This window comes from Schistocerca americana, chromosome 5, assembly GCF_021461395.2.
Source record: "Schistocerca americana isolate TAMUIC-IGC-003095 chromosome 5, iqSchAmer2.1, whole genome shotgun sequence".
In the NCBI taxonomy this organism is placed as follows: Eukaryota; Metazoa; Arthropoda; class Insecta; order Orthoptera; family Acrididae; genus Schistocerca; species Schistocerca americana.
In genome coordinates, this window is record NC_060123.1 from 159,916,579 (window position 1) to 159,938,141 (window position 21,563).

Consider the following 21,563-nt stretch of genomic DNA (forward strand, 5'->3'; position numbering starts at 1 on the left):
AAAATTGTGATAGTTTGGTAGCGGCGCCGAGGGAGTTTCGATGTTTTTATAATTTAGGACGTCATGATGCCGTTCCGTCGAAACACGCGCTAGAATTTTAGATTAATAACTTTGAAGAGACTGGATCTGCCCTCAAGAATAAACCAACAGAACGACCAAGAAGTGTGCCTTCTCCAGCGAACAATGATGATGGAAATGGAAATGTCGTGTGGCTAGGGCCTCCCGTCGGGTAGACCGTTCGCCTGGTGCAGGTCTTTCGATTTGACGCCACTTCGGCGACCTGCGCGTCGATGGGGATGAAATGATGATGATTAGGACAACACAACACCCAGTCCCTGGGCAGAGAAAATTTCCGACCCAGCCGGGAATCGAACCCGGGCCCTTAGGATTGACAGTTTGTCACGCTGACCACTCAGCTACCTGGGCGGACACAATGATGATGTACGCGAGTTACGATTAGGATTCCGTCAACAAATGGGACACAATGATGATGTGCGCGAGTTACGATTAGGATTCCGTCAACAAATGATAACAAAAATAAACAATGACGATGAATTTCTAAACAAATTGTGGATGTCAGATGAGTCACATTTTCATCTCGCAGGTTATGTGAATAAACAGAACTACCGTTACTGGGCAGCCGCGCGGAGTGGGGCGGTTTAGGACGCCTTGCACGGGCTGCGCGGCCGCTCCCGCCGGAGGTTCGAGTCCTCCCTCTGGCATGGGTGTGTGTGTTGTTCTTAGCATAAGTTAGTTTAAGTAGTGTGTAAGTCTAGGGACCGATGACCTCTGCAGTTTGATTCCTTAAGAATTCACACACATTTGAACATTTGATTCGTTACTGGGCAAAGACAAATCCGAATGACGTTCATGAGCGCCTTTTACACGCTATTAAAGTGACAGTATGGAGTGGTGTTTCATCACATGGGATTATCGGACCGTATTTTTTCCGTAAATGAACAGGGAAAAACAAAAACTGTCAATGCTGATCGTTACTTGGAGATGTTACGAACTTTCTTTACACCTGCATTGAACAACTTTCCAAACGTCCAAGAAGCCTGGTTTCAACAGGACGGAGCGATATCACACACTGCACGGCAATCAATAGCGTATCTACGAGAATTGTTTGGCAACCGTGTGATCTCACGATTCGGTAACATTCTCTGGCCCCCTAGATCGCCAAATTTATCCGTTTGTGATTTTTTCTTGTGGGGCTACCTCAAGAGCAAAGTCTACACGGCTATAAAGGACGTATTTAAAAAAAAATGATAAATGCCATCAAGTTGTTAAGGTTTCAGTTACTATGAATGCAATTTCTTTCCTTCATCACTTCTAGTTTTATTGGATTGTGGAAATATTCCCATTTTTCTGTATCACCTGTATATGCAATTTCCTTTACTGATGAACCACACTTTCCCAAAATTCTCCCTATAAACCGAAATCGACCAGTCGCCTTCTGTACCACAATCCTCACATGCTCGTTTCATTTCATATCGCTTTGCAACGTTACATCCTAATATTTACACGGCTTGGGCATATGCAGGATACTACTAATGTTGTATCCGATGTTTTTCCCGGCACTGATTTTAATTTTTCTACATTTAGAGCGAGCTTCCATCCACCACACCAACTAGATGTTTCGTCTAAGTCATCTTTTATCATCAACTTTAACACCTTCCCATTCACCACAGCATCATTAGCAAACAGCAGCAGATTGCTGGCCACCTTAAATGGTTCAAATGGCTCTAAGCACTATGAGACTTAACATCTGAGGTCATCAGTCCCCTAGACTTACAACTACTTAAACCTAACTAACCTAAGGACATCGCACACATCCATGCTCGAGGCAGGATTCGAACCTGCGATCGTAGCAGCAGCGCGGTTCCGGACTGAATAGCCTAGAACTGCTCGACCACAGCGGCCAGCGCCACCTTGTCCGCCAGATCATTTAGGCTATGTGAGTAGAGAACAATAGCCGTACTATCTCACTTTGGGTAATGTTCGAGGAGGGGTAGTGCGATAGGTTGGTTGGGTTGTTGTGGAGGAGGAGACCAGACAGCGAGGTCATCGGTCTAATCGTATTAGGGAAGGACGGGGAAGGAAGTCGGCCGTGAACTTTCAAAGTAACCATCCCGGCATTTGCCTGGAGCGATTTAGGGAAATCACGGGAAACCTAAATCAGGATGGCCGGCACGCGGGATTGAACCGTCGTCCTTCCGAATGCGAGTCCAGTGTGCTAACCACGGTCGTGCGATGTTTCGTACGTATCTCCTTTTAGAGTGTTTGCACTTTCCCAGTAACCGTATCTTACTAATAAATCGAAGTCTGCCATCTGATGTATCTACTACTGAGCCTATGTTATAGTTCCATTTCATATCCCTACAAATTGTTTCCCCAAGTTATTTATATGACTCAATAGTTTCCAGCTGTGACTCACTGATATTTAAAGCGTGGGATACTGCAAGTGTTTTGTTTTGTGAAGTGCACAATTTTAGTTTTCTATAAATTTGGATAAAGTTGCTCTGCTTTTGCACCTCTTTGACATCTTATCTGACTGAATATTCGTGCAGATTTTCTCAGATGGTACCTCATTACAAATAATTGCATCAGCTGCGTAATGTCTTCGGTTACTATTATCATTTTAGGCTAGGTCATTAATGAACAACACAACCATACTTTCCTGGGCTACGGTTAAATTCACTTCATCTGCGTCCCCGCTGCCAAGAAACCTCTATGCAGTCACAAATTTCGTTTGATACCGCGTATTATCGCATTTTCGTTATTAAGTGCTACTGTGATACCGAATAAAAAAAGCTTTTCAAAATTCAATAAATACTGTACCTACATGACCACTGCTTTGATGTACGGCTTTCATGTCGTCATATGAAAAAAACACGAGTTGTCTGTCACACAGCACCTCATGTTTCAGAATTCATGGTGGATGGCATAAGGCCCCTACCTCGCTCCAACTTATCAGCCGAACGAGCGACCGACCGACCAATCAATTTTGTGGCAGCCTACGTCCCAACCGATTGCATCCAGTTATTACAGTGTCGCCCTGTTGTAATTTGTTTGTCTGAAGTTAAGTGTTTATGTTGGTTTCATACAGGAACAGAAACGTGCATTTATCTTCGCTGTTTTAGAGGTAACAAAGCCTTAAGAAACTCATTTCAAATTCGGAAAAGAAAGACTAGACATGGTGATGGCGCACATTATCTAATAAATAAACAACAGACGGTTAAGAAATGAATCATTTAGCAACTGTTAGAACTGTAATAAAAAAGCCTCACTTTGCTCTTCGAAGCAGAGGGCTTGGATATAGACTGGACTTCTTTTAACACCTTACTAATGAAGCAGGTATAGACTGGACTTCTTTTAACGCCTTACTAATGAAGCAGGTATAGACTGGACTTCTTTTAACACCTATACTAATGAAGCAAGTGTGCTTAATGAATTAATGTCCATTAAATGTTGATATTTCGGTTTTTACGTTTAAAAGTATATTAAAGTATCGGAAATAAAACCTAAAAACAGGAATACGAAAGGGCGACGGACTTTTATTCTCTTTCTGTCCCACACGAAACCATTACAGATTCGTTCAAAAAAAAAAAAAAAAAAAAAGTGCTTCATTTCTTGCACCTACATTGCTATATTTCTCGTACGACGTGTCCCACAAACATTTGCAGCCTTTAAATTTCTCCAGAAATTAAAGGTTCGTCCGCCTCGTATCTTCTTATGTATATGAAGGGCTTATTTCAATAGTAGTACAAGTCCATTTTTGTTCATTCTGAGATACAGAGTCCTAAAGTTAAATGAGCGCTGAAAAATCTGCAATTGATGTTTCTGGTATCTCAACTGCAGATTTTTCAAGTATATATACGTGATTATTTCTGGCATCTCAACTGCAGATTTATCAGCGTTTATTTAACTTTAGGACACGCTATTTCAGAATGAACAAAAATGGACTTTACTACTATTGAAATAAGCCCTTCATATTAGAACAGCATTTAATCCCTCTCGCAGTGACGAAAGACGAACTTCTGTCGGGCTGTTGGGACGACAGCGCTTCACACGGTCCAATTTTTCGTAAAGAATGGAAGGTCTTGGGTGGTGGAGGGGGCACTGTCGGGTTTTCCGATAACGTTGTGAACCGAAGCTGGCCGACATGGGAAGTTCGTCGGTCGGTCTGTCGAAACGCCTACAAACGTCCAATTTGTCGGTACGACAGCCGGTCCGTTGGTGGGTGTGTAGGGTCCCTATAGCAACAACCAACAAGTGTATTCAACCGTTTTCCGATAACGTGGTGAACGGAAGCTAGCTTCTGGATAACGTAAAGCGCCCGCGGGTGCAACGTTGGCCGGGCCACGTATGTTTGTGTTGCGTGGCCGTTGCGTCAGGCCGCCTTCGCGGGGAAAAGTGTGCTGTCTGCCGGCTAGTGGGACGTTGAAGGGGGGGAGCGGAGGGGAGGAAGCGGGAGGACAGGTGGTGGGGGGCGCTGTTGATACGGCTGTGGCAGGCGCGGCAGCCGCCTGCTAGGGAGACCAGTGAGGCCGAGCAGCAGCGGCGGGCGCTACAGTGCTAGGCTAGCTATGGCGACGACGGCGACGGGCGAGGCAGCGACGCGCGTGCGCTACAGGCGCACCAAGAGCGTCACCAGGGCCGAGGAGATCCAGCACGAGGAGGCCAAGGCCAGGAAGTCGCAGCCCGACAGGCCGTAAGTGTCGCTACGCCACTCTCCAGCCTAGCAGCGGCTGTTTACAATACAGCTGACCGCGTGCGCCGACGACGCTGCGCGGCAGCTACACTTTCACGCCGCGCAGTCACGTGCGGAGATGAACTAATCCGAGCACGTACCATTGCATATTACGTCCGTGCTAAGAGAGCCGTTAATTAGTGCTGGATCTCTCCTGATTGACTGTAAACATCTGCAACCATTGTGATGTCCAGTTCCGTACCGTCTCTTAGCCACATCGCTGTTGACCGAACGTTAAGCCCTAATCTTCCTTCCTGAGGGGGCGTTCCAAATACCTCTTTCACGGCCAAAACTTTCCTCTGAACTTATCGCTTGCTAGGAGGTGACCTGGTTTCTACGGTTCGTTGCCGCAATACTGACGAACCATCGTTCTGTTTCAAAACAGATCATTGGGGGGCAACTTCTGCGCAATAAATATTGTCAGTGAAAGACAGGCTAGCGAGACTGTTACTGGTGTATATGTTGCCGATTTAATGAATTCTTACAAATACAATTGGGGAAAGAATTTCTATGCGGTAAAAAAAATTGACAGATGAAAATATTGTTGCCATCTAAATTTTTCTTGCTCGTAATAGCTATTTACTATTACTATTTCCGTTAAACTACAACATAAACACACTAGGCTAAGTGTGTTTATGTTGTAGTCCAACCACAATTTTACAATTGGATTCTTAGCGTCTGGAGTTCAAATTCTTATACGTACTTTCATCCATCCGTTCGTTTATCTAGCTTTCGCATGTTTTTCAGTACTTAAACCAAATTCACAGATGCTTTCTGTAACAAGATTGACTGATTTTTCTCTCCCTGTCTTGCCCAACTAAGCTAATGCGAAGTCCTTAACCCTGGAACACTGAAATGGGGGGAGGAGGGGAAGAAATGTTAAATTGCTACTAAACGATACTCAAGTTTATTGCTCGACATTTTATTTGAAAGGAAGGCATAATTTATAGGTTATGATAAATGAAATGCACTAGTTTGCTTTTGTTCTACAGTATTACTTTTATTGTTTTAACCGGCTTTCGGCTTAAAAGGCCATCTTCGGACATTATAATGTTCTTCCAAGAATAGATCTCCAATTGTATGTTACATACCAAATAAAAGGTCGACAGAAGCGTCCGATCCAACGCGTCGGCTTTGACCCGTGACGTAAGGGTGTTGTCGTGTGTGACGTCATGACGGCGCGGAGTTTGGTTTGAGTGTGGCTGTCTCCAGTTCTGTTTTATCTTATTTTATTTACTTTTCTGATCTGTTCGTTCTATCCCGTGAGATTTTTTAAAAAAGACACACTAATCAGCTACTGAAGCATCTTTATCTTCTATGGGTTGCAGGGGTTACGACCCCTGGGGAGGTGGGTATTCATGCATGGCTGTCTTCACTTACACGTTGTAGCTACGCAAGGCGTCTAAATTTGTTTATATTTAGTTTGCCCCCCCCCCCCCCCACACCCAAAACACCCCATTTCCCGCGCTTGTCCCGTTAGTGTCATTAGGCTTCTTGTGGAAAGTCTGTGTGTTTGTTTTTGTTTCCGCGATATTTGTGACGTCATGGGTCAAAGCAGACGGGTGGGATCGGACGCTTCCGTATTTCCCAAATAAAGTATGTCTTGTTTTATGCCCTACTGCAGCCGCAGATTTTACGAGGATTTAGTAATCTAGGGCTAATGACGACCCAGTGTTGCCTCCTTCCTTCGTAACCACAGCGTAACACGGAAGTATCAGCACGTACATATCCTTCGCAAACGTGAACGGCACTTTAAATTGCCATGAATTTGCCATTGAGCAATTTTTCTCTACCCCCGTCCCCCTCACAAATTAGGTCTTGCAAACACATGCAAGAACGACATATCCTCTGATTCCTACGTAAAATGGCTAATAATTTATAACCAAGCCTTCCAATATTTGGAAGAGAGTTGCTTTGACTCGGCCAACAAGTTTTGGGCCTCACCAGTGCAGGACAGCTTGAACATACTTTCGTTACATTAACACTCCCGTAGCTTATCTTGTCTTGTTGTTTGTCCGTCGGAAATGATTCATCTTGCCTTGGCACAGAAACTGCACCGCAACTCTGGAGTTCCCAGTAAGGGACGGAACCCGATGTAGTCACCGGCGACAGTCCCGTACCACTTTGTAGTGCGGCCCACATGCCTAGTGACAAGCAGAGTGGAGTGTTTTTCTGCGAACTGGTTGTCTCACGGATCAAAGTCCTTCGGTACACAGTGTGGCGACCGGTTTAATCTTATCTGCAGGAATTTGACCGGCGATTTGACAGGTCACGTCGGAAACGGTTTCTTCCCGGCCTGAGAAAGCATCAGCGCATCGTATCCACGATGGATTCTTTTACTCTTTTATGCGTAACACTTTGTGTGCCACGTCGCTATAGCGCTAAACAGAATACTTAACTAGAAGCTACAGAGAATTCTGAAATTCAGAAATCTATTAATTAAATTGTTGTTACTTATATATGTTGTACTAAGATATCTAAGTTTCCGTTCTCATTTGTGAATAAACTAAGTTTTCCACAAAATTACCATTCTTGGCGGTAAATCTTTCATGTTAGACGACTAGTACCGCAATACAATCTTTGCTAATGAAATATTTCGTAAATTGAAAAATGCTGTCCTAAGACCATTTATTGTCGTTTTTAAACTTAGTTGAGATAAGAACACGTTGGCAAATAAACTTATTCAAACGACGAAATTATTAATCTCCACTGTTAAAATGATTATCTCCTGCACTGTTGTAAATCAGATAATATTGTTACACTCTTGTTTAAAGTCAGAACTTGTGTTACAAAATCTTTCAGTGCTAGGCACAATATGGAACTGTTTACTAAAACAGATAAATTCGTACAGTTTTATAGGTTTTTCTTTTACAGCTCCAGTGTTTAAGGAATAATCAAAAGCAATGAGAACAAAACTGCGAGCCGGCCGCGGTCGTCTCGCGGTTAAGGCGCTCAGTCCGGAACCGCGCGACTGCTACGGTCGCAGGTTCGAATCCTGCCTCGGGCATGGATGTGTGTGATGTCCTTAGGTTCTAGGGGACTGATGACCACAGATGTTAAGTCCCATAGTGCTCAGAGCCATTTGAACCATTTTTGAACAAAACTGCGATACCGGGCCGTCGGTGATAGTCGGCTCCCAAACAAGCAAACGAAGCCTTGTTCTGATCAACGCTCGTTCGACATGAAACGCCGAAAATAAAAATTTTGTAATTATTTTCCAAGTCATAATTGATAAAACGCATTAAACATGTCTGAGTACTCAGGATGCAAAAACAGTAGTGTAATGGAAAACTGTTGTAGCACTGGAAGTAATTTCTAATCTTGTGCCACTGACAGTTATCGATAATATGCGACAAACTTTGAACCATTTGGCCTAGCGTCTGCCTTACGGAGAGCCGCGTGTAGCAAAAGCACACGTTTAACAACGTATATTGTTTCCAATTTGCTCCTGTGTTCAAAACAGTAGGTATGAGTTCCATCACAATAACTTTGACGTGAGCGTCGTCCAAATTATACAGAATGTGTTCTTAGTCCTCATACGGCAGTTACTGTCCATCTAAGTCACTTCAAAGCGGCGACATGACCATCAGATAAAAGTTGGCAGTATACAGTCCCTAACAATCTAAAAGCCACATACAGTCTATAGCAGTTTTGTTTCAGAAGGTGTCCAGTAAAAGAATCTGTGTTGGAGACACGTAACAAAAAGAGCTCCAGTACGGTGGTTAATGTTGTAGTATCCATTAAATATATCATTCAGCCTTTCGCTACGTGTTTTCGTTTTAAATACAGATTATACCGTATTCTGTCAGATCTCCGTTAGCAGAATAGTGCAGTCCTTCGAAGAATTATTTGTTTCGTTTGTAGTAATCTCTAGCATTTTACCTGAGGAACTGCGCACAGGATTCCAGTCTGTGGCCCCTTTTGGTAGTTCGTTCAGTCTCCTTCTGTCCTCGTACCGAGTTGGGACTGTAGCTAACGCAAGAGACTCGCAAATGTGTGGATTTCAAATCCATAATTGATTCCCAAAAACGAATGAGAAGAATGCTGAGAGTTTCTGTAAGGGAAAGTGACCAGTTTCTTCTACCATCCTCTACTCCACCTTGTGCGCCGTCTCTAGTGACGGGATAAAGATCAATTTGCGAAGTTCTGAAACTTTGTAGCAGATCCAAACTGTGTGCGGACCAGGATTCAAATCCAGAACTTTTCCTGAGCAGTGTTCTTACCTAAACTACCAAGGCACGACCCACCCTCACATCTCTCCCTCGTACATAACAAGCGTCACAGAATTTCTGCTGCACATCTTGCCGGGCCAGCAGTCTTGGAAGAAAGAATTCTGCGAAGAAATGGCTTAGCCGTCGCCTAGGGGGTTGTTTTCAAAATGAATCTTTCACTCCCCAGCGAAGTGTGCAATGTTCTGACATTTCCTAGCAGAAAGTAGATACACCGACATGAATGAAGCTGTGAGGGCGGGTTCTGAGTAGCGGATGTATAACTCAGCCCTAAGAAAATGACTCGACGAAGTCAGGGTTCCGGTTTAGAGTTCTGACCCCGTAAACAGTTTCAGAGTTTTAAAAAAAAGCAGGCATTCTACTGCAAAGTCAGGTTCATTTTGTAAATTTACTCAAGCAAATTTCCGGAATACTATTTCACAGCTAGTAATTGGTCTTGTTGATAAAGCACGTGCGAGAAACATCTGAAGATAATGGGGAAGTGTTTCTAGCTGTTGAACACTGTGCGCGAATTCCTTCTCAAAGAGGACGCATTCTCTACTGCCTAGAATGTTTTCTTCCAAGCTAAGAAGGCAAGTGTGGACCCGAATATCGTATTGAAAATTAAAGCCACAACTGGCAAGACAAGAGTCACAAAGCTACGGAAAGAAGACTTCAGCAGATCAGCCGTCACCCTCCAACAAATGACCAATGATGAAGTCAAACACCGAATGTTGTTTGAAAAAATATAACCCAGAGAAATTTGGGGATTTCTGCACGCTGAATGTTCATTGCCAACGTTGACCTCAAAACAGGTCATCGACCTCAACTGATAACCTAGTCTACTCCCCTAGTTAGATAAGTTTAAAGAAATGATTTATGTCCTGTTTTGTATTACATATACATCTACATTCTACATTTATACTCCCCAAGCCACCCAACGGTGTGTGGCGGAGGGCACTTTACGTGCCACTGTCATTACCTCCCTTTCCTGTTCCAGTCGCGTATGGTTCGCGGGAAGAACGACTGTCTGAAAGCCTCCGTGCGCGCTCTAATCTCTCTAATTTTACATTCGTGATCTCCTCGGGAGGTATAAGTAGGGGGAAGCAATATATTCGATACCTCATCCAGAAACGCACCCTCTCGAAACCTGGCGAGCAAGCTACACCGCGATGCAGAGCGCCTCTCTTGCAGAGTCTGCCACTTGAGTTTATTAAACATCTCCGTAACGCTATCACGGTTACCAAATAACCCGGTAACGAAACGCGCCGCTCTTCTTTGGATCTTCTCTATCTCTTCCGTCAACCCGACCTGGTACGGATCCCACACTGATGAGCAATACTCAAGTATAGGTCGAACGAGTGTTTCGTAAGCCACCTCCTTTGTTGATGGACTACATTTTCTAAGGACTCTCCCAATGAATCTCAACCTGGTACCCGCCTTACCAACAATTAATTTTATATGATCATTCCACTTCAAATCGTTCCATATGCATACTCCCAGATATTTTACAGAAGTAACTGCTACCAGTGTTTGTTCCGCTATCATATAATCATACAATAAAGGATCCTTCTTTCTATGTATTCGCAATACATTACATTTGTCTATGTTAAGGGACAGTTGCCACTCCCTGCACCAAGTGCCTATCCGCTGCAGATCTTCCTGCATTTCGCTACAATTTTCTAATGCTGCAACTTCTCTGTATACTACAGCATCATCCGCGAAAAGCCGCATAGAACTTCCGACACTATCTACTAGGTCATTTATATATATTGTGAAAAGCAATGGTCCCATAACACTCCGCTGTGGCGCGCCAGAGGTTACTTTAACGTCTGTAGACGTCTCTCCATTGATAACAACATGCTGTGTTCTGTTTGCTAAAAACTCTTCAATCCAGCCACACAGCTGGTCTGATATTCCGTAGGCTCTTACTTTATCAGGCGACAGTGCGGAACTGTATCGAACGCATTCCGGAAGTCAAGAAAAATAGCATCTACCTGGGAGCCTGTATCTAATATCTTCTGGGTCTCATGAACAAATAAGGCGAGTTGGGTCTCACACGATCGCTGTTTCCGGAATCCATGTTGATTCCTACATAGTAGATTCTGGGTTTCCAAAAACGACATGATACTCGAGCAAAAAACATGTTCTAAAATTCTACAAGAGATCGAAGTCAGAGATATAGGTCTATAGTTTTGCGCATCTGCTCGACGACCCTTCTTGAAGACTGGTACTATCTGTGCTCTTTTCCAATCATTTGGAACCCTCTGTTCCTCTAGAGACTTGCGGTACACGGCTGTTAGAAGGGGGGCAAGTTCTTTCGCGTACTCTGTGTAGAATCGAATTGGTATCCCGTCAGGTCCAGTGGACTTTCCTCTATTGAGTGATTCCAGCTGCTTTTCTATTCCTTGGACCCCCCTGTGGGTCCGGGGTAAGAATAGGCCTGAGGTATTCCTGCCTGTCGTAAGAGGCGACTAAAAGGAGTTTCAACCATTTCGGCCTTCTATGTGATGGTCCCCCTTGGGGTTTGACCTCCACTTTTCAAAATTCTACAGAAGTACGAGCCTTTTGGGGAAGGACACCTTACATGGTGTACCACTGGTCCTAAGTGCACTAAGACCTTGGCACTCAGCATTGCACCGGCGTTGTAACCATACCCACTATTCCTCAAATTGGGCCTAAACGCCTGATGGGTTGTCCAAGTTACGCCCATAGTGCATCTCCATCTGCACCAGCGATCATGGACTTTCCATGGCACCAGAAATCCAGCACGGTAGCCAGCCCGTTGTGGTGGGGTCGTCGTGTACCCTCTAGGTTGTAGCCACCTGACAACACAGGGATCGTACTGCCGATACCTGAGCTGCATCCTCCCCACGTTGGCCAAGGAGTAGATGCCCGTCTCCTTGGGGCATCAAGGACTCCCGGCAATGGTCATCCTGCCAGGTGGCCCTTGCTGCGGCTGGGTGGCGCCCGTGGGGAGAGCCCCTGGTCAGAGTGGGTGGTATCGGGGCGGACGTTTCGCAGATGAAACGTCAACACGTATCAGGTCGCTCTGCGGCTGAGTCTTTCAAAAGAAAAGGTACCGTTTCTAGTTCTGGTTCTCCTGCCCTTTCCCCCTTGGCCACTCCATGGGAGGAGGGACAGGCCCGCCAGCTTGGGGCGAAGTACTTCCCCCGCTATTTGGTCTGTTCTTGAACCGATGGGGGGCCGTTCGCCACCTCCAAGCCCATGTTCTTTGTTCAGCACATTGAGGACGTCTTCAGGGAAATCGAGGCTCTCAGCAAGATGCGATCAGGGTCCGTTCTTATCAAGACCACCTCTGCCACACAGTCGGCGGCACTCCAGGCGTGCGACCGCCTAGGGGACATCCCAGTGTCCATTGTCCCGCATCTGGCACTAAATCGGACGCAGGGGGTTATTTTTCATCGTGACCTCCTGCTACAATCTGATGAGGAGCTCAGAGCCCACCTGGAGCGCCGCGGCGTGCATTTCGTCCGGCGAGTCCAGCGCGGCCCCAAAGACCGTCGCATCGACACCGGGGCCTTTATCCTCGCCTTCGAGGGGGACGTTCTCCCGGAGAAGGTAAAGCTGATGTGCTACCGGTGCGACGTGCGACCTTACGTCCCGCCTCCTATGCGCTGTTTTAGGTGTTTGCACTTTGGGCACATGTCATCCCGGTGTGAGGCTGAGCCCCTTTGTGGCGATTGTGGACGTCCTCTTCGTGAGGAACATACTTGCACCCCACCACCTTGGTGCATTAATTGTCCTGGCGTCCACTCGCCTAGATCCTCAGACTGCCCCGCCTATCAGAAGGAGAAGAAGATACAAGAAATCAAAACTTTGGATCGGCTCTCTTATTCTGAGGCCAGGAAGAAGTATGACCGCCTTCATCCCGTGTCACTGACCACTTCGTTTGCCTCAGTTGTGTCCACTCCTTCCGCAGTATCCTCACCCCTATCCTGTCCCCCCGCCACCTCCTCTGCCCATCAGGGGGCTCTGCCTACGCTCCCCCAGGGGGTCCACAACTCTTTCGTGGATACGTGCGTGGCGAGCACGGGGCCCCGAGCCATTGCAGCCTTCTTTCTCTCCCGGGCTGCATTTCCTTTCCCTTCCCCTCCTTTCCCCTCCATACCCCTTTCCCCTCGCCCTCTCCTCTCCCTCTATTGGTGTCCTTGCTTATGTTGGCCCCCACTATCCTCCTGGTTCTGTTGGTTTTACACTCCGGCTTTGTTGCGTAATCATCTCCTCCTTTTGGCATTCCTTGGTCCCCCTCTGGGGTTTGACCTCCATTCCAAAATTTCTCTTCCGTAGTGTGAGCCATTTGAGGAAGAGCACCTTACCTAGTGTCTCCGACGTGTGCCCTACTAGTACATTCCACCTTTTCTTTTACGTCGTTGTCTGATGCTAGGGTGCATAGCCAGCACGGTAGCCAGCCCGTGTGGTGGGGTCGCTATGTACCCTTTTGGTTGAGCCCCCTGAACACACAGGGATCACACTTCTGATACCTGAGCTGTGACCTCCTCATGCATGCCTTGGAGTGGTTGCTCGTCATCCTGGAGCATCGGAACTCCCGGCAATGGCCGCCGTGCCAGACGGCCCTTGCTGTGGCTGGGTGGCGCCCGTGAGGAGAGCCCCTGATCGGAGTGGGTGGTATCAGGGCGGACGCTATGCAGATGAAACGCATACGGGTCCAAAACTCTGGCCGCTCTTCTGCGGCCGTCTCTTTGCGTGGTACTGATTCCTCAAGTGCTGCTTCTCTTGCCCCTTCGGCCTTCCCTTCCGTGGCTACCCCCTGGGAGGAGGGTCAGGCCCGTCGTCTAGGGGCAAAACCTTTCCCCCGTTATCTAGTTTGCACCAGGACTGATGGAGATACTTTCACCAGTGTCAAACCTTTATTCTTTGTGGAACACATTGAAGACAAGTTCGGCGAAGTGGACTCCCTGAGCAAGATGCGGTCGGGTTCGTTACTGATAAAAACTGCTTCGGCTGCCCAATCTGCGGCCCTTCGTGCCTGTACCCATCTTGGCACAATTCCCGTGTCCATTACCCCTCACCAGTCTCTAAATATGGTACAAGGTGTGATTTTTCACAGAGACCTCATCCTTCAAACTGATGAGGAACTTCGGGACAATCTCGGACGGCGGGGTGTTCACTTTGTTCGGCGTGTTCAGAAGGGTCCTAAAGATAATCGTATTGATACTGGTGCCTTTATCCTGGCCTTTGAAGGGGATACCCTTCCTGAGAAAGTTAAGATTATGGTCTATCGCTGTGATGTGAAGCCGTACATCCCACCTCCTATGCGGTGTTTTAAGTGCTTGCGTTTTGGCCACATGTCTTCTCGCTGTACCCAGGACCCTCTCTGTGGTGACTGTGGACGTCCACTCCATGAGGGGAGTCCCTGTGTTCCCCCTCCTGTATGTGTAAATTGTCATGGTAGTCATTCTCCACGTTCAGCAGATCGCCCAGTCTATAAGAAAGAAAAAAAGATACAGGAGTATAAGTCTCTTGATTGTTTAAGCTACACAGAGGCCCGTAAGAAATATGCACGATTGCACCCTGTGTCCATGACATCTAGTTACGCCTTGGTTACCTCTTCATCCCTTCCTCCCCCTTCCTTACCCCCATCCCGGACCCCTCTCCTTCCCCCCTCCCCTGCGGCTCCCACACCTTCTCCTCTGGGCGCCGCTCCCCCTCCCCAGCCGGAGAAGTGTCCCACTCCTTCGGCGTCTGCCGGTCAAGGGCGCCTCTCCCGGGATGCCCCTTCCCGGCACCTTCCAGGTCAAAGGTCTGCTGCAGCGCGGCGACCGCGAGAGCCGCGGTCTATCGGCCCCCAGGTCGCCCGGTCTCTTTCTGTTCCTGATCTTGCTGCAGCTGGCTTCATTATGCCACACAGCCCTCCTCGATCTCAGCCTGAAAAGAAGAAGAAACATAAGTCCCGGGACAAAGAGCCTCTGGTGTCACCGGAGGTCCCTTCCCCGGCTTCACAACCGGATTCTGACCTGTCGTTTATGGATGTCGCCCCCTCCTTGTCGGTGACGGGTGGGGACCCGGCGGTATGACTGGATTTAGCGTGTTCAGCCCTCATTTAAACCATCGTTCTGTGGTTCTCCAATGGAATTGTAATGGCTACTATCGTCACCTTCCGGAATTGAAATCCCTTCTTTCGTCCTACTCAGCAGCTTGTGTGGTTCTCCAGGAATCTCATTTTACTGATGCTCACTCACCGACCCTCCGTGGGTTCCGTGTTTTCTGTCGAAATCGGGTCAGACCCTTGCGGGCTTCTGGTGGCGTTTGTACGTTGGTCCGTACAGACATTGCTAGCGCGTGGATTCCTCTCCAAACTACATTGGAAGCGGTTGCTGTTAGGGTCCATTTAGACTCTGCAGTCACAGTATGCAATCTTTATCTCCCTCCTGACAGGACTCTTACACCTGCTGCCTTAACCACCCTTCTTCAGCAACTTCCTCCTCCCTTCCTCCTCCTTGGGGATTTTAATGCTCATCATCCTTTGTGGGGCAGTGCCTTTCCATCTAGACGAGGTCTTCTTATAGACCAATTTATTGCAGACCTGTGCCTTCTTAATGATGGCTCCCCTACTCATTTCAGTGCTGGTCGTGGTACCTTTTCTGCCATTGATCTTTCTTTCTTCTCCCTCTCTCCTCCCTTCATTACACTGGTCGCCACACGACGACCTTTGTGATAGTGACCATTTCCCGTTGATTATCACGCTCCCTTCCCGCTCCCCGATGGACAGGTTACCTCGTTGGTCTTTCCACCGCGCCGATTGGCCTCTATATACTGCACAGGTCGAGTTTTCTCCCTCTTTGTCGGGTTGTATTGATGACGTCCTACGTGACGTGTCTGACGCGATTGTTCGCGCTGCTAACCTTGCTGTCCCGCGCTCATCTGGACAATTTCGTCGTCGGCAAGTCCCGTGGTGGAGTACGGCCATTGCCATTGCCATCCGTGATCGCCGTCGAGCTTTGCAACACTTTAAGAGGCACCCATCTGTAGCCAGCCTTTCTACCTTTAAGCGCCTTCGCGCTAAAGCCCGTTATTTAATCATACAGAGCAAGCGGATATGTTGGGAACGATTCGTTTCTTCCCTTGGTTCCACTGTCCCTCTGTCACGGGTATGGGCTACACTTCGCTCTCTCCAAGGTTGCCATCGGCAGTCCACCCTCCCAGGCCTTCACCTCCCAGATGGCATTTGTACGGACTCATTAGTTCTCGCAGAACATCTTGAGACCCATTTTGCAGTGGCATCAGCGTCGGCCTCCTATCCAGCTGCTTTCCTTCATCAAAAACAGCAGGCTGAAGCTGTCACCTTATGTTTCACCACTTGTGAGTCAGAATCTTACAACGAACCTTTCACTGAATGGGAATTTCTTTCTGCTCTATCTTCTTCTCATGATACGGCCCCTGGCCCAGATTCCATTCATAACCAGCTGCTTCAACATCTCAGTGCTCCACAACGGCACCATCTTCTTCGGGTGTTTAACCGTATCTGGCTCCAGGGTGACTTCCCTTCTCAGTGGAGGGATAGCATTGTGGTTCCTGTCCTTAAGCCTGGTCAGAACACCCTATCTGTTGACAGCTATCGGCCAATTAGTTTGACCAATGTTGGTTGTAAGTTACTTGAACGGCTGGTAGCCCGTCGGCTCACTTGGGTCCTCGAATCTCGGGATCTATTGTCCCCTTACCAGTGTGGCTTTCGAGAGGGACGATCTCCAATCGATCATTTGCTTCGCTTGGAATCCGCAGTTCGGCAGGCTTTTTCCCAGCGCCGCCATTTGGTTGCAGTGTTTTTTGACCTTCGCAAGGCCTATGACATGGCCTGGCGCCATCACATCTTACTAACCCTTCATCAGTGGGGTCTTCGGGGCCCACTCCCGATTTTTATCCGCCAGTTCCTGATCCATCGGTCATTCAGAGTTCGAGTTGGTACTGCTTTTAGTTCTCCACGGACCCAGGAGACGGGCATCCCACAGGGTTCTGTCTTGAGTGTCCTTCTTTTCCTCATTGCTATCGATGGAGTTGTGGCCTCTGTCGGTCCCTTGGTTGCCCCTGCCCTGTATGTGGATGATTTCTGCATTTGGGTTAGTTCCTCCTCGATGCCATCTGCAGAACGGCAGCTCCAGGTGGCTATACGGCGTGCCTCTGCATGGACCCTCTCACACGGGTTTCAATTCTCTCCTTTAAAATCGCGGGTGGTCCACTTCTGTCGCCGTACTATGGTCCACCCTGATCCAGAGCTCTATCTCGCTGCACAAAGATTGCCTGTGGTTCCACAGTTTCGTTTCCTAGGTCTTCTTTTCGACAACAAGCTCACTTGGCTGCCCCATATCAGACTCCTGAAGGTAGGTTGTTTCCGTAAACTCAATGTCCTTCGCTTCCTTGCCCACTCCTCCTGGGGTGCGGACCGTTCCCTCCTCCTCCGTCTTTATCGTGCTCTAGTTCTGTCACGTTTGGACTATGGTTGTCAAGTTTATGGTTCAGCTGCTCCTTCCACGCTGCACGTGCTGGATCCAGTCCACCATCGTGGTATCCGTTTGGCCACCGGTGCCTTCCCTACTAGCCCTGTTGATAGTCTCCTGGTTGAAGCTGGGATCCCCCCCCCCTTTCTGTTCGGCGGTCCCAGCTTCTGGTGTCTTATGCACTCACTATCCGTTCCTCTCCCACTCATCCTTCCTATCCTATCCTGTTCTCAGACCATGGACGTCGCCCACCCGACTCCCGCCCTCGGGCGGGTTTGCCGGTTGGGCTGCGCCTTGCGTCTCTTTGCCGTGATTTTCAGCTTCCTTCTTTGTCCTGTCTTCCTCGCTCCCTCCCCTCCAACCCTCCTTGGTTAGTTCCTCGGCCTCGAACTCGGATGGATCTCCGCCGCGGTCCGAAAGATTCCATCCCCCCGGTGGTGTTCCGTTTCTTTTTCCGCCAAATTTTATGGGAGTTTCGGGATGCTGTTGTTTTTTACACTGATGGCTCTAAATCTGCTGATCATGTTGGGTATGCCTTCACGTCCTTTGTTGGAACGGAAAATCATCTACTGCCACCCTCATGTGGGGTGTTTACTGCGGAATTGATGGCAATTTCCCGGGCCCTTACCTTTATTAAACAATCCCAACACAACCGCGTTTTGTTATGTACGGACTCGATGAGTGGCCTTCTTGCTATTGACCGGTGTTTTTCGCGCCATCCCTTGGTCTCTGCCATCCATGACCATCTCGCTGATCTTCACCGTGCTGCTTGTTCCATTGACTTCCTATGGGTCCCGGGCCATGTGGGTATCCCGGGTAATGAGCTCGCTGATCGTTTGGCTGGGGGAGCAGTTACTTACCCCCCGTTTTCTGTAACCCCTCCTGCAGCGGATTGACGGCTTCACATCAAATCTCACTTTGCACAGTCATGGGCCAATTCTTGGGAGGCTACTCCCCTGTCTAATAAACTTCGTGCCATTAAGGTGAATCCAGGCCCATGGCGTTCTTCCTTTAGCCTCTCCCGCAAGGACTCGACCACACTGTGTCGTCTCCTCATTGGCCATACCAGGCTGACCCATGGTTTCCTTTTGCGTGATGAGCCACCCCCGCTATGTGGTTGTGGAGCCTTCCAGTCAGTGGCCCACATTTTGGTTGAATGCCCCCTTCTTTTGGCTCTGCGTGCTAAGTACAGACTCCCCCACACTTTACCTTTGATGTTGGCTGACGATTCCCGGATGGTCTCTCTGGTTCTAGGTTTCCTCCGGGAGAGTGGTTTTTATTCTCAGTTTTAAAGTTTTTAATCTCCCTCTGGTGTTGGGGCAGGGCGGTGAGTGTTTGGGTGTCTCCCACTGTAGGCAGTGTTCAGAGATTCCCGATTCACCTCCCTGACCGGAATCCTCTTTTCTTTCCCTTTTACTCTGTTTTTACCCCTTCTTTTTAAGGCTTGGTTAGTTTTTCTATTCCCATACGTACTTTCTGCATTATAGCAGTTGTACCTTTTAAGTCACAGGTGGTCTTGCCTATGCTGCTTCAGCATAGTGTTGGGTTCGTTCTCTTGCCAACTTCCCTCATTTGTTTTTACTAATGACAATGTGACTGCCCTTTTACATTTCCCCTTTATCCGTTTTATTTTTCTGACTATACTGAGATGTCCCGTTAGCAGAATGGAGTCTATTTGAAACAAGGGACTGATGACCTTGCTGTTTGGTCCCTTTAACCTCAAACAACCAACCAACCATCTGCCTACGCCTCCCAAATCCCTCCCTTCCAAATCCTCCTCCCCCGTGGCCCCTGCCCCCTCTGCCCCAGGGGCCACCCTTCCTCCTCCTCTCCCCCCGCCACCTGAGAAGCAATCCTCTTCTCAAGCGTCCATCAGGGAAACGTTCCGGACCCCAGCTTCTGAGGTCCGGCTTTCCAAAACGGACCCCGCGTGTGAGGACCTTCTTCGGGTCCAGCCCACCGTCCCGGTGCCTCCTCAGCCTTCCAAGAAGGCCTCAAAGAAGTAGTCTCTATCCCCCTCTCCACCCCGGCGCGTTTCGTCTGATGCTCTATCCGTGAGTCGCTGCTCCCGGCCATCCTCAGTTTCGCCGGGACGCTCTGCTGCCAGGCGCTCAGCTGGCCTCTCGTCGGCAAATGATGCTGCCCCTCCTACGCAACCAGGGACAGTGGCCGCAGCTGGCGACGACTCGATGGAACCGGATCCGCCTCCCGTCGGTTGTAGCGTTGTTCCTTCGCAACCTGCCCCTCCGCAGCCGTCGAGGTGACCAGCTCTTCCCCCATCTCGTTCCCCCAACTTTTTGACTAGCGATGGCGTTGTTTCATTGGAACATAAGAGGTATTCGATCTAATCGGGAGGAATTACAACTGCTCCTCTGCCTGCACTGTCCGCTCATCCTTGGTCTCCAGGAAACCAAGTTGCGCCCGACTGACCGTATTGCCTTTACCCACTATACCTCGGAGCGGTATGACCTCACCCCTGTGGACGGTATCCCAGCTCATGGTGGGGTCATGTTGCTCGTTCGGGACGATGTCTATTACCATCCCATCCCATTGACCACCCCACTCCAAGCAATAGCTGTCCGCATTACTCTTTCTGCTTTTACTTTTTCAGTTTGTACCATCTACACTCCATCGTCATCTGCTGTTAGTCGGGCTGACATGATGCACCTGATCGTTCAGCTTCCCCCGCCGTTTTTATTGTTTGGCGACTTCAATGCCCATCATCCCCTTTGGGGCTCTCCTGCATCCTGTCAAAGAGGCTCACTCTTGGCGGATGTCTTCAACCATCTCAATCTTGTCTGCCTCAATACCGGCGCCCCGACTTTCCTTTCGGACTCTACTCATACCTACTCCCACTTGGACCTCTCGATCTGTTCTACCACTCTTGCCCGTCGGTTCGAGTGGTATGTCCTTTCTGACACCTATTCGAGCGACCACTTCCCCTGTGTCGTTCGTCTCCTGCACAACACCCCATCCCCACGTCCTTCGCGCTGGAACATACCGAAAGCTGACTGGGGATTTTACTCCTCCCTGGCAACCTTTTCGGACCACGATTTTCTCAGTTGTGACAGTCAGGTCGAATACCTCACGGCTGTTATCATCAATGCTGCCGAAAGTTCCATTCCTCGTACTACCTCTTCTTCACGTCGCGTTTCCGTCTCCTGGTGGAACGAGGCTTGTAGGGACGCTATCCGTGCTCGACGACGTGCTTTACGCACCTTTCGCCGCCTTCCTACGTTGGCGAATTGTATTGAATACAAAAGACTCCAAGCGCAATGCCGTAGAGTCATCAAAGACAGCAAAAAAGCTTGTTGGGCCTCTTTCACCAGCTCCTTTAATAGTTTTACTCCCTCTTCCGTAGTTTGGGGTGGCCTGCGCCGGCTGTCGGGCATTAAGGTCCACTCCTCGGTACCTGGCCTGACCTCAGGTAATGAGGTCCTTGTTGATCCTGTGGCTGTCTCCAACGCTTTTGGCCGCTTTTTCGCGGAGGTTTCAAGCTCCGCCCATTACCACCCTGCGTTCCTTCCCAGGAAAGAGGCAAAAGAGGCTCGGCGACCTTCCTTCCACTCGCTGAATCTGGAAACTTATAATGCCCCCTTTACTATGCGGGAACTCGAACGTGCGCTTGCACTGTCCCGGTCCTCTGCTCCGGGGCCGGATGCCATTCACGTTCAGATGCTGGCACACCTTTCTCCGGCGGGCAAAAGCTTCCTTCTTCGTACCTACAATCGCGTCTGGACCTAAGGTCAGGTCCCCATGCGTTGGCGTGACGCCGTCGTTGTTCCTACACCCAAACCCGGGAAGGATAGACACCTTCCTTCTAGTCACCGCCCCATTTCTCTTACAAGCTGTGTCTGTAAGGTGATGGAGCGCATGGTTAATGCTCGGTTAGTCTGGATTCTTGAATCTCGACGGCTACTTACTAATGTCCAATGTGGCTTTCGTCGCCGCCGCTCCGCTGTTGACCACCTTGTGACCTTGTCGACATTCATCATGAACAACTTTTTGCGAAGGCGCCAAACGGTAGCCGTGTTCTTCGATTTGGAGAAGGCTTATGATACCTGTTGGAGAGGAGGTATCCTCCGCACTATGCACAGGTGGGGCCTACGCGGTCGCCTGCCCCTT

At 48.6% G+C, this 21,563-nt stretch overlaps 1 protein-coding gene across 1 annotated transcript in view; it reads left to right on the plus strand.

The window, feature by feature from the left end:
* The first annotated feature begins 4,550 nt into the window (after positions 1-4,550).
* The window catches only part of LOC124615682 (diacylglycerol O-acyltransferase 1), a 153,724-nt gene continuing 136,711 nt past the window's right edge, over positions 4,551-21,563 (plus strand). Inside the window, exon 1 of the mRNA XM_047143712.1 lies at positions 4,551-4,714. Coding sequence (XP_046999668.1) covers positions 4,590-4,714 — 125 coding nt within the window. The 5' untranslated portion in view covers positions 4,551-4,589. The remainder of the gene's footprint in view (positions 4,715-21,563) is intronic.